The sequence below is a fragment of the Gopherus evgoodei genome, chromosome 17 (genome assembly GCF_007399415.2).
Source record: "Gopherus evgoodei ecotype Sinaloan lineage chromosome 17, rGopEvg1_v1.p, whole genome shotgun sequence".
NCBI classification, from domain to species: domain Eukaryota; kingdom Metazoa; phylum Chordata; order Testudines; family Testudinidae; genus Gopherus; species Gopherus evgoodei.
In genome coordinates, this window is record NC_044338.1 from 2,888,611 (window position 1) to 2,902,328 (window position 13,718).

At 45.8% G+C, this 13,718-nt stretch overlaps 1 protein-coding gene across 1 annotated transcript; it reads right to left on the reverse strand.

The window, feature by feature from the left end:
- Positions 1-1,507: 1,507 nt before the first annotated feature.
- Positions 1,508-9,895, reverse strand: TMIGD1 (transmembrane and immunoglobulin domain containing 1). Its single transcript, XM_030536926.1, is given in 7 exon segments — positions 1,508-1,725; positions 2,821-2,861; positions 4,192-4,295; positions 6,634-6,912; positions 8,266-8,544; positions 9,683-9,804; positions 9,806-9,895. Coding segments are annotated over 7 exon segments (864 nt in total). The 5' UTR covers positions 9,841-9,895; the 3' UTR covers positions 1,508-1,721.
- Positions 9,896-13,718: the final 3,823 nt, after the last annotated feature.

The following is a 13,718-nucleotide window of genomic DNA, read 5'->3' on the forward strand; positions in this document are numbered from 1 at the left end:
CAGTATGAAGAAATCTTTCCCCATGCAATGGGGTGACAACAGAGCACCTGCACAACCAAAACTACAGCCTCAGTACCAAGGTAGGCCCTGTGGCTGCTGCACTTGTATGCCAAGGGGAGAATAGACCCTCACTCTGTTTTTTCACAGATCCGTTGGTCTGGTCTCACCCCGAAAATTCCCCTGCATAGTGGAGCACAGTAAGGCCTCACAGAGCATATCCCAGTGGTGCCTAGGAAGGATGGAACCCTTTCACTGGGCCCAGAACCCTACTCTCATTCACTGAACAGAATCACAAGACTTCACTTTCTAGCTGATGGCTTTGGAATTAGGTCCAGATTTTCAGGGATAGTGAGCATCTACAGCCCCCACTGAGACCAGTGGGAGCTGCAGGCTCTGAGCATCTCTGCAATTCAGATGCAAATAAACTAATTATGAACTCATGGAGTTTATACAGCACTTTTCAATCTTGTAGTGGAAAATAGCTAGTCAGACTTAGTAAAGGGGATTACTCATTGCATAGAAAGCAATTTAAATTATTGTGTGTAATAAAGAGAATTTGTTTGTACTAAAGTTATTATGCTACAATGTTCCCTGATAGCTAGTTAATGTTAAATTGGCAGGAATAGTGTTACTCCATCAATCAAGGACAGACTCAATTTTACAATGGTTGAGAAACTCCTTCCTGTTGAGAAACAGTATCTTTCCACTTTCTGAGAAGGATATTTGCCCATCAGAGACTGGAATTTATTTATAGCACGTGGGGTATGTGTACCAAGTCAAATTGTGATGAGTCTTTAAAAGTTTTCTGGAATCTTGTGAAAAATTGTCTGCTGGTATAGCTCATGGGCAGTGGGGAAAGGGGAGATGACCCCTCAATTTTACTACTGGAGAATTTATTCTAAAACTATTGTTTATTTTAACATAGTGTTTGTGAAAGGTATTCGAGTGACTGCCCCAGGCCCTGAAATCCATTGTTCCAAATGAGGAGCTACAGTGGAGGCAGCAGCAGTGCTGTCTTAATCTACTGTACTACCTGGGTGCCTCAACACTGGCTGGAAGGGGCCACCTCTAGGGGTGAGTCGCTATGGGTGATTCAGGCCTTTGCCTTTCTGAGGGGACTAGCAGCAAAGGAGAAAACGAGTGCCCATTGTGCTGATGACCATGTACTGGGAATTGGACAGAGAACGACATTTAGTCACAGTGGGAGCTAAACCAGCATACGAGAGATTTTCTTTCTCATTACCTAACTACTGAGCTGTTCAGCCCCCAAAGCTTCCCTTTTGTAAGAAATTATCTGCCACTGGTATTTGTGCACTTGACATCAAGCTCTTCGGGTTGTGACGACATAATCATTTCCATGGCAACTCATTGTGACTTCCACTGGGGCCTAATCAACAGGAACAACTCCTAAGAAAGAATGATCCTGATTACATGCAAACATCCTTTAGGAATAAAAATGGAGGCAGACCAAAAGGAAGCAATGTAGTCATCCTCTCCCCAGAAGGAATGTGTTCAAAGCAGTAGGTTTTAATCAACATACATAAAGAACCATTTACATTTTGAAAGGATCATTGTGTAAAATAACAATAAATATAGAAGAAACTGTATGAACTAGAGTAACTATTGCAATTTATAATGGCTAATCCCATCCCTTAACACAAGGGCATATGTCCTGCTACAGATGGTGCTTCTTAGGTGCACACAGTAACCTCAGGATTTCTTCACCTGGAGTAAAATGAAAAGGATAGATGTAAATCACCACCTGATGTAAGGCAAAGTGAGCTGAATTCACCCTGAGCTCTGCCCAAGTGCATGTCCAAAATATTGTAGCAGGGAAGCAAACTACAAGGGACAACTTTGGTGCTCACTTCCCCTTCAGCCTCCCAGAATTCACCCTCTATAATCATCCATGGCCAGAGCCACAAACTGGAGTGGGGGTGTGATCTGCGGGAAGTAGTACTTGACTCTCCTTGCTGCTCCTCTCACTGGGTTATAATACCCCTGGAACAAGTAATCTATGAAGGGAAAAGGAGAGGTGCAGGCAGCTGGCCACAATTATACTTTTGCAGCATTATTTTGCATCTGCTTTGACAGCAAATTGGATCTAGAATTGGTCATTTTTAGTTTGTCTTAGTATCATCTTGTTTCGTGTGGTCTGCCTAGGCTTAAAGAAGGAAAATATGGATCTTTGGTACCTATTGCATCCTCCATATGTTACAGAACAGCTAATGAAATGTTCTGTACCACAAGCTAATTAACCCACATCCATAGGGTTTACTAATATTAGCTGCATTAATAATAATAATAATAATGTTTTATATTACTGTAACACCTTTCATCTCAAGATTTCAAAGTACTATACAAACATTAATAGAACAAGCCACACAGCATTGCTGTTAGGTAAGGAAGTAAGATGGTTTCCACTTCATACTCTATTACAGAGACAGAAACAGATGAAAAATTAGTGACTTTCTCAGTCACTCAGCCAGTCAGTGTCAGAGCCAGGTGTCTGCTCTAGCCACTAGACCATGCTGCCTGCCATCCGTTTTTATACTATGTAGCCTTCCTCTTAACAGCACCTTTAAGTGCACTGGTTGAAACTGGCAAAGGGTAAGAAAGGGTCCCTTAAGCATCTGGTAATGTACAGCACAAAGCATCATTAAGTCCTCCCATGCTCTTCTGTATTGGCAACACTGCCTCCCATTTGTTCGTGTTAAGAGAATAAAACACCCTAAACTGGAACTCAGCAGGAGGGGCTTTCGTTATAAAATCCATTTACGAGAGACTGCCTGTGTACAAATCATTGACTCAGGTACTTACAGAGCTGTTTCACTTGGTGTTTCTTTTGTCTTTTTGGAGCACTAAAAATAAACACAAGGAACACAATCTTGTCATTATTGTATTTCTGAATGAAAGACTTTCACTAAGTATATTCATAATTTACATTAGTACCGTTCCTTTCATCCCATCTGGCCCCAAATGGAATATACAGGAATCACTTCACCTCCCACTGATATGCAGCCACCTTGGGGGCTGGGTTATAACAGTTCTCAAAACAGTATACAGCAACACTACACAACAGTATCGGACCGAAAACTGCAGGGCAATTGTAGTACAGGGCACAACATATTTCAAAGTGCTGTGGAGATGTTAACTGAGTCATGTAGGGAGACGCACCATGATTGCCCAAACTGGAAAGCAGACAGGACAAAACCTGTACTTTTGTGAAAAATGCCAGGAGTGGATGGAAAGGATTCCAACTTGATATCTGAAAGACGGTACGTCTGCCACCCAGCCAGGGTGCATGAGATCAGTACAGGCAAGGCCGGATTTCCAATTAGGCACAGTAGGCACGTGCCTAGGGGCGCTGGTGTTCTAGGGGCAACTAAGAGTTAAAAGTTTAATTTTGTACCGAAACCATGAGGTCAGCTGTAGGCAGGGGGAGCGCTGAAGATGCTGTGCCTGGGGCATATAAGGGGTAAATCCAGCCTGAGAGAAGAGTGCCATCTCCTGAATATCCAACAGACTGTTTACTTCAGAGTCTCCCATCTAGGAACCCAGCTTGGCCTTGACATAGCGTGCAGGCTTCAACAGGACCAAGCACAAGCCTAGGCTGTAGTTCATGTAGGCTATCCACGATAAACAGGAAGTAGGGTGACCATTCAGAGTTTGTCATTTCTGTATATGGCAAATTTCAATATCTTCTCTATGTATTTTGCCGCCCCAAGCATGGCAGTCAGGCGGCTTTTGGCAACATGCCTGCGGGAGGTTCACTGGTCCCGCACCTTCGGTGTATCTGCTGCCGAATTGCCGCCGAAACCACGGGACTGGCAGACCTGCTGCAGGCAAGCCGCCGAAGGCAGCCTGACTGCCGCCATCCGCAGCTTGCCACCCCAGGCACACGCTTGGTGTGCTGGTGCCTGGAGCAGCCCCTGCTTCTCTCACAACACACACCTATGCACTCCCCCTCATTAAAGAGAATCGTGTCTGAGTGTACAAACCCGCATTATATTAACTGAATATGAAACATTTCTGGATTAATTTCTAAGTCCAAGACGCAACAGACGTGTTGTGTTAAGCCTTTCCTCCCCTCACTCCAAAAATAAGGCTGAGATTAACCAGAGCTTTTTCTTAACAGTAGCTGTGCTGAGCTCATTATGATATTTTCTGATTCACTGATGTTTTTATTACCTTAAATATTTTTTCTCTTCGAGCCACAATTCCAAAAATTACAGTGAGTAAAACCACCACGATGGCAGCAATAATGGCCTCCAAGGGAAAAACTGGTTTCCTATCTGTTGGAAGGGGAAAAAAACATCCATTTGAATACTGAACAGATTGATACACTTCTATAAAGCAAGCCATTTTAGAGACGTCCAAAAAAGAGCAAGTGATTTCTTCCTGTCCCTGTCTACACGGTGACCTGAACTGTGCTGAAACCGGAGGTCAAATCCTGTTGTAACGCACAGGATATTCATGGGGTACTAACATTCACAAAGAAAGAAGTAAACAACAACAGACAGACATTTGTACTGACTAACTGGTGGCTACTCCAGCAGGTTCTCCGGCTAGGCCAGGAGCGGCCAACCTGAGCCTGAGAAGGAGCCAGAATTTACCAATGTACATTACCAAAGAGCCTCAATAATACGTCAGCAGCCCCCCATCAGCTCCCCGCCCTGGGTCCCAGCACCTCCCACCCACCGGGAGCCCCACAAATCAGTGCCTCCACCTTTGTCCCCACACCTCCCAATCAGCTGTTTTGTGATGTGCAGGAGGCTCTGGGAGGGGGCAGGAAGGGGTGAAGTGGGGGCAGGGCCTGTGGCAGAGCCAGGGGTTGAGTCGTGAGCATCCCTTGGCATATTGGAAAGTTGGCGCCTAGCCCCAGAGTTGGTTCCTAGACAAGGAGCCACATATTAACTTCTGAAGAGCCACATGTGGCTCCGGAGCCACAGGTTGGCCACTCCTGGGCTAGGCCATCAGGCCACAGACACAGAGTAAGGATAAGCAGCTGTGCAGTAGCGTTTCCTGATGCCTCCAATACAGCTGGTTTTATGATGGTTCTAGAGATAGGAGATAATGACTTGTGGGCAGCCCTGCAGCCAGCAAACCATTTATTTATTAGACTGAGGAGTGGGAAACTGCAGCCCTAAGATAGTTGTAGATTGTTAGGAAAACATATGCAACAGATCCCTACTGTGGCACCCAGGGCCGGCTCCAGGCACCAGCTTAGCAAGCAGGTGCTTGGGGCAGCCAGTCCGGAGAGGGGCAGCACGTCCAGGTATTCAGCGGCAATTTGGTGGAGGGTCCCTCGCTTCCGCTCGGAGCAAAGGACCTCCTGCTGAATTGCTGCAGATCGCAATTGTGGCTTCCTTTTTTTTGGCTGCTTGGGGCAGCAAAACCCCTGGACCTGGCCCTGGTGGCACCTTTGTATTCTGTAAATTGATACAATTCAAATGTACCCTCTTAGTTTTGTGTCAACAACCCAATGAAGGGATGGGAGAAAGTTACTGATTTCCTTCCAAACAGGGCATAGCCACCTGCTTTTGAAACGAACATCTCAACAGCTGTTAAGCAGAGGATCTTCACAGTGTTTTACATCCTTTAAAAAACAAAACAACTAGCCTTCTCGGGAGAGGCCAGTAGTCTGAGCAGAAGCCAGAGTTAGTACTCCTGGATTTAGTTCTCAATTCTGATTTCGTCTTTGCTGCTGGCTTGTGCTGTGATTTTGGGCAAGACCCTGCGCCCCATTCTACCTCATTTTTCCCCATCTGTAAAATGGGAATAAGAAGATCCCCCTTCAAAGGTGAGCTGTGTGGCTTAATTAACATTTATCAAGCCGCCTGAGATCCTCGATTGCATCATGATATCTATGCACAAATTATAATTATTATACTTCATCCAGTTTTTTGGCCAATCAGCATGTGAGCTTCGTGTCAGACTATTTCTAGCTGTTGCTCAACCTAGCCCTGGCCCCAACCTGCTATTCAAAACATACACGTGTCATTGCCCTACTTACTTCAAATAAAATGTCTTGTTTACAACCACTCCTGCTCCAATTTCTATTGAATTCCATCAAGGGAAAAGAACAAGTTATTATATATTGTTTGCATTACAGTCGTGCCAGAGTTCACTCATCATCGGATTGGGCTAATTGTGCCAGGCACTGTGCAAACATGAGAGAAGAGACAGTGCCTTCCCCAAAGTGCTTATAATCTAGTGCCCTGATGCTGCAAATGGATCACACTCCTGTGACTGTACAGAGCCTCGCCAACTTAAACGGGGCTCCTCACTGGCCCACGGATTTGCCAGTATGGACTGAACTGCTGTACTGGGGCCTGTATAAAATATAACATTTTGCTCAGGGCAACTAATTGCTGGGATTCAAGTTGGCCAAAGTGCATGAATGTAAAGAAGAGACTGGAATGCTTTGAAAGTGCTAATGCACACATCTGGCTTCAGGAGATCAGCTGGGGAGATGCAGCCCCTTCAGCTTACACTCTCCAAATACTTTTAAATAACCAGTGGAACAGGAAAAGCATTTAATGCTCCTGTAGCCTTATAATTATTAACCAGTCGGGTGCATAAGGCAAGCTCTTGTTGCTATGCACTTAGCTGAGCACTCATTGGTGTTACCTTCAACTGTCAGGTGGAACTCCTTTCTCATCTCTCCGAGAACAGATTTAGCCTCGCAAGTGTATGTTCCATTGTCAGATTTGTCTACTTTCTTGATAGTCAGCTGGAAGACCTCACTGGTGTGGTGTATCTGATAGCGACCTCTCTTCAGGGTCAGGGGGCTGTTGTCTTTATACCAAACCATTTCAGCTTGAGGGTTGGAATTCACATGGCAGGTCAGCTTCACATCATTCTTTTCTTCTACTGGAGGAGGGTCTTCCCCAGTTAGGAGAGGGGGAACTGTTCACAACAACCAGTTAGTTTAATGACAAAGTTACCAGAACCACAAACACCTACTCACTATTGAAGGGAAAAGGAATTCCCTTTAAACCTTTCTGATGCATGCACAAATAACAATTATGATGTAACCCTTCACAACACTACTTGAACAAACTGGGCAGTCATCATTAGGAACAGTAATTTCCAGACATAATTTTAAAAGGGAGTCCTGATTGCTTTTCAAAACACCGAAATAAAACAGTTCTGCTGCTACAGCTTTTAGCAGTCTTTCCTACGAGCTGTACTGGTGTTAAATTTAATTCTGTCGTAAGATCAAATATTACAGTCAGAAATCTAAACTGGATGCATTGTAAGATCAGAATTTAGCTTATTTAATAGCTGTCCCATGCACTGCTTAGCACTGCTGGAACTTGATACATTCAGAGCAGGGGAAGTGGGGCTGGACAGAGCAGGAGGGAGAACAGACACCACCTAGGAGAGGGGCGAGATTGATCACATGGCATCGTCCATCTGGAGGCAAAGTTGGTCACCTTTATGTCATCAAAGCTTCAGGCATCACCTTTCAGCTCTTTCACGAATAAAAGCTTGGTTTTTACAGCATAATAACTAATGCAAATTAACCATCATGCTGCAAAATCCTAGTGGAGTCAAGGGGCAGGTGGTTTTTGCCATGATGTACCTAGGTGCCATCAATCCTACATCTCCCACCCATGGCTGAGCTCACCTAGCTAAAGTGCCATGTGACTCCCAGGGTTTGACAGTGGGATGGCTAACACATCAGTTATCCCACTGGAAACACAACCCTTTTCTTTTTTTAGGGAAGACATAGTGACAGGCACTCATTCCTCCTGGTTCAGGCATAGGCTACTCACGGGCCAGTGTCTGGAACCTAGGTGCATTAGGAGGATTTGATATATTCCTCTAGCATCCCACAGTGGCTTCTGCAGCAGAGAGGATACCAGAGGAGATGGGCCTTTTTTGTGCTCTGATTCTTTTGTTTCTCTCTCTTTTCAAGTGGGAGTCTAGGTGGAGGAGGCAACAATATCTAGTAAATTTACTTCTTAATCAAGGGCCTCATCCAGCTCCCATCAAAGAAAACTGAAAGACCCCACATTGCTTTAAATTAAAGTTGGATCTGGCTTGAGGGTTTTGTTGACACTGGAAAAAGGTGTATTTTGAACACATTAGCGAACACCTAACATCAGTGAACACTTTTTCCAAGGGAAGACAAGGCACAAGAAAATAGAACAGTTGGGCCTGGACTTCAACTAGTGAGCAGCCCACAGTGTGTTAAACCCACTGATCTCACACTGCCACAGCTATTTTGCATAATCAGCCCCCCCATTAACTCACACTGGACATCCAGAGTCACCGAGATCTGAATGGACTCGTTCCGCACCAGCTTGCAGGTAAAGCTGACGCCGTTGTCGGTCTTAGAGACTGGAAGTATGCAGAGGTTAGTGGTATTCATTTTATTTCCATCTTTCAAGTTCACAGTCCTGTCTCCTCGGTACCAGCGTAATTCCTCCGCCCTGCTGTTGTTATGTACAGTGCACCACAGGGACTCTTCACGGCCAGGCTTTGTGGATAGTATTTGGTTATCAGAACTATTGTTTATAGCCAGCTCCACCCCTGGGAAGGGAAATGGACATGGTGGGTTTCACAATCTGTACCTTTTGCACAGGCCAGGACAATATTAATAATTACCAGGCCGCTCTTACAATGCCCAGGCCCCAGAGAACAGGGTAAGAATGGAGTTGTCAGATTTAAATCTAATAACTACATTTTCTAAAGCAGCTTCTAAAACCGCAGCCACAATGGGGCAGGCACAACTTTTCTTTTATTTATTTAGATTTACAAAAACAGGAAAAAAGTGCCTATCCTAAGGTGTAAGCATTCTAAAAGCACAAGCAAACACAGAGCCCTGACACTGCAGCTGACTGCCTGGGTGCAGCAATCTGGGCTGGGAAGAAAAAAACCACCAGCCACCACCATAGACAGCAGTAATGGATTAGCCTCTCCAGCAAAAAGACACAGTAAAAACAAATATTGCACCCTCCCTGAAAGACTGTGTGTGCTCACTTTTCACAGCCACACTTTTATGTACTCAATTTTGCATACTAATGTTTTTATGTGCTAATTTTTTTGATTGTCTCAAGTTGCATTTGTGAGTATAACTGGGTAGTTAGATCACCAGCTACGTCTGCATTGGCTTCAGTAGAGTTTTGCTGTTCAAGGACTGCAGAGTCAGATTCTAAGATTTCACTGGGAAAAATAATCGCTATGGGAAATAAGTTGTCATTTATCTCCAAAGCTCAAGACTCTAGTCCCCATTATGTCTTAATTAACTGAAAAAGTCAGTTGAAAATGCAAAGGCAATTGCACTCTCGGGGCACAAAAATAACCTGAAACCATTCTTCTCTTGCTTGGTATTCCTAGGTAGCTAAAGCATTCAGACTTCCGTTTTTCACGTATTGTTCAAATAACATAGTCCTCTGATTTTTGTACCCTTGGAGTTCGCCAGTCTCATTCAGTGTGACTGACACTTTTTAAAATGGTGAAGCCTCTTCATTCTCTCTGGTTGCTCATGATGCCCTATTGAGCAGATCATTTCTTTCTATGTGTAGGAACGATTACTGCAATATACGAAATGTAGGGATCGAGCTGTAGCATATCGCCTTGGACACACCCAGTGACAGGTGTCAAGCAGAGCATCGGGAGATATTAAGAAGCTCAGACAAATATGCTGCAGCTTTTCTTTGCTGCTTACCTGTGACTAGACACGGCAAAAGTAAAACTGCAAGGACAGGTACTCCGTAAGGGGCAGGTAGGCAGATTTTCTGGGCCATCTCTGATCTATTCAGGTAGGATCTGTTGGATAGAGAGTCATGGTTCTATGAATACTGCCAGCATGGGATAATAATACATCGCTATCACACATTCCGAGTAAAACTCTCCCAGAAAGGCCCTTCACAGCTGATGGGCAGGTGGGGCCCTGAGGAAGATGTTGTCTTAGTTTCTTGTTGGTTGTACGCCATGTTAAAATCAAAGTGACTGGCCCTTTAAATCGTTCGCCCCTTCCTCAGAAATTATTTTTTTCCTAGCAATGGGAAGTTACTGCTGTGGCAGAGGGCCTTTCTCTTGGGATAGCTAACCCTGCTGCTTACCTTGGGAAGAGTCTGTGAAGGGCTTCTCCTATTCAGAAATGCACAGCACTTTCCTTGTCTCATTTATAAGGGCTGAACTGTAATGTTTTTATTGTAGTTCAGTGTCAAGTGAGTCAGATAAACTGGGTTCAAGGCCTTGTTCCTTCGCCGCTGAATTTCTGAGTACACAGAACATCGGTCAGAAACTAAGGATTCTTCCTGCACTGCTCACTGTTTTATGGGACTAGCTGAGGCAATGAGTAACTAACAGGAATGTTACTCGGTCAGCCATTGCTGATTTCAACCAAAAATAAGTTATGTTTCCTTCTCAGCTGGGGCCTGGGCCTGCATTCATTCAAGCCAGTGGGAGCTTTGTTCCAGACCTCGAGTGCCGGGGCAGGAGTCCATCCCATTCTCTCCCTTTCTCCCACTGCCGAGCCGCTCGCAGTCCCTGGGACTGCATTCAGGGGTGAGGTGACTGGGAACTGGCTCAAACTCAGAAACGTATGTTTGGAGATTGGCGAGCAGGGTCACTGCAGTGACATAGGAATTACAAATGAGTCCCCTCCGCCCCCATGAGTTTGGCCAATATACCTCAGTCCTGAAGTGCACCAGGCCTTGATATTCCACTCCTGGGATTGACCCCAGCCCAGCCCTCTGCTGGGGCACATCATTGCTGACCCACAGTGCCCTGTCTTATTTCTGCTCTCCCAGTGCTGCGCCCAGTTCCCCCACTCTCAGTGAACCTCGGTGCTGAGTTGTGGCACCCCTGCTATTCCAAACTCCTCTAAGCTGGAAACACCTATTTTCCAGTTTGCTCAGCCACTGGAACCAGCCCTGATGTTACAGTGGATACAACTGCACTGAATTCCCTGGAGTTCCAGCTGCTTACAAGGCTGGATTTGTCTCCATGTGTTTCGAAGCATCACTTTGGGGTCACAGCTGAAGCCTGTGGTGCTAAGGGAAGATGGTGTTTTGAATAGTCTCAGCACACCTTAGCAGGACAAAGGTGATAACTATAAACCACAAGGTCCTTACCAATCCTGACCCCGAAAGGAATGTCTCACCGACGTTGACGGGCCTGTGGGCACTCAGCACCTCTCTGGATCAGGCTCATCATAAACCTGGGATCACAAACTGGCTACAGTGGGCCATAAAATGCATTTCATAGGCAGGAAAGGGACCCTGGACAAGGTGGACTATGTTCGACCCACTCAGCAGAGAGCGCCAGTGGGTTTGGCGAGCTGCTGTATGGTTTTGCTGCTGACAGGACACTAGAGGGTGCCAGTGCACAAAATACTATGTATTAGTAGCTCTGTACATTTGTTCCTCTGTTGAAAAAATCCACATACAACAAGAAGCCATTTTCAAGAAAACAAATGTATTTGATACCCACCCAAGGTGCTTTAGAGCGAGGAATCTGAGTGGGGCCTGTCTCTGATATCTCCTCCTGGATGTCTAGCTGTCATCCCTATCTCAGCATGGCTAAAACAGAGCAGGGGCACCACTTAGGTAGGGCAGAGGGGGGCTGCAGCCCCCCTGAATTTTGTGCCCCTCCACCCTGGCTATTCTTTGCTCAGCCAATAGGAATGCAGAGGTGTATCTGGCAGAGCCAATAGCAGGGCTGGGAGCTTCTGCAGCACTTTTTTCAAATTCCTTTTCCTGAAACAGGCTCAGGGGGAAAAACCTCTGGGTTTGGTCAGAAGATGTGTGCTGCAGATTTCATCATGATCTGCCCCTCGCCTTCCCATGGTGACACGTATCTTACAAAGGCAGGAGCCAGCCCCTTGTGACACCAGGAGACACACAGATGCTCAAGAGGGGGAGGGGGGCAGAGGCTGGTGTCCCAGGCACATTCAGGGGATAATTATCCCCACAGACAGCAAAAGCCCTGCCAAAGAATGACCACCTGGGATCTTTCCCTGCTGTCCAGAAACAAACGTGCTGTCACACCATAAATATCGTTTAAATTACACTTCAAACTGCCTATTTTTTCCCCAACTCTTTAATTTTGCAATGAATGGCAGTGCCCCAATGTGGCCATTTATTCTGGCCTTTAGTCCCACGTGTCTGTGGGAGTCTTTCCTTTGCCTACCCTGGGCTTTGGGGCAGGTCCTTAGGCTGTGACACTGCAACATCGATCTTTCTGTGAATGCCAGGATCTCACCAAATCGCCCCAGAGCGGGGGTGCACTTTTCTGGGATCTTTTCCCCGGATTGCTTTTGAGGAGCTGCTGCCCCTGGACTGCTCCCCTCAAGCAGGAGCGGCGCCAGGGTTTTTGGCGCCCTAGGCGCAGGGCCAGGTCGCCGGTCCCGCGGCTCCTGTGGACCTCCCGCAGGCATTCCTGCGGACGGTCCGCTGGTCCCGCGGCTCCGCCTGCGGCAGGTCCACCGGAGCAGTCTGACACCCTCCCAAATCCTCGTGCGGTCGCCTAAATGGAAGCGCTGGCCCTGCCCTCAAGCAGCCATTTTGCAGCTTTCTGCTGTATCTCCTCGTCTTATCCCCGTTGTTCCTACTCTGTAACATTTCTGAGGGTGGCAGAGTCTCACGGATCAGTGAGTTTCATGGAGATGATGTTTACTCTATCAAATCCTTACAGCAATATGCCAGAAACCTCCTTCCAACTTAATCCTTTGTATTTATCATAACTATTTGTATAAACTCTTCAGCGAACATAAACCTAAGCCAATCTGAACAAGTTGAAAGATTTGGCTGCCAACATTTCTTTGTTACAGATCTATGCTGCTAACATCCATCACTTAATTAAACTCTAGATAGTGATTATTTTTAAAGGTATAGACCCCAGTGTTAATAAAAAAAATTGTTTAAATAAATAGATGGGGCTATTTTGGGGCTAGTTTTTGAGTGACTGTGGACTATTGATGCAGTAGAAAATTGCCCCAGGAATCACAGTTAAAGTTGCCTCCCGCTACCAAAATCTGAAATGGTGCCTCTGAAACAGAGCCCTTAAACTTTACCCCAAGCCCTCCCCACCTCCCTTCTTGATCACTGTGGACACCACCACCCTCCTCTCAGTCACTCAGGACTGTAATTTGGGCATCATCTTTCACTCGGCCCTCTCTCTTGGCCCTCACACCCAGGCTCTCAGAGTCTTTCTAGATAATGTCTCTACAATATGGCCTTTCCTGTTCATCCACACACCTAAAATTCTTGTCCAGGCTCTCATCAGCTCATGTCTTCATTATTGCAACATTCTTTTCTCTGGCTTTGACAAATTAAACCTTGCTCCCACTCATACCCATTTAAAATGCTGCTGCAGAGAGCATTGCTTTGACCATGTCACTCCTCTCTTTGCATCCCTCCACTGGTTCTGCCTTTCCTACAGCATCAAACATATGTCACTTGTCTTCACTTTCAGGGCCCTTCCCAGCCTATCCCCACCCTACCTATCAGCTCTCATTCACTGTCAGGAAGTTGACTCCCACCTCCGCTGGGTCCCTGATGCCAGCCTCCTTCACCCACTTGTTACATTGTCAAACAAGCACCTAAAATTGAAAGGCAGAAAATTTCAAACTGAGTGCACAGTTAGCCTGTCAGACATGTTGCCACAGGAGATCATGAACATCTAGAACTTAGTGAGAATCAAACAAAATGACACATTTATATATATTTACATTATATTTGATGACACTATCCATG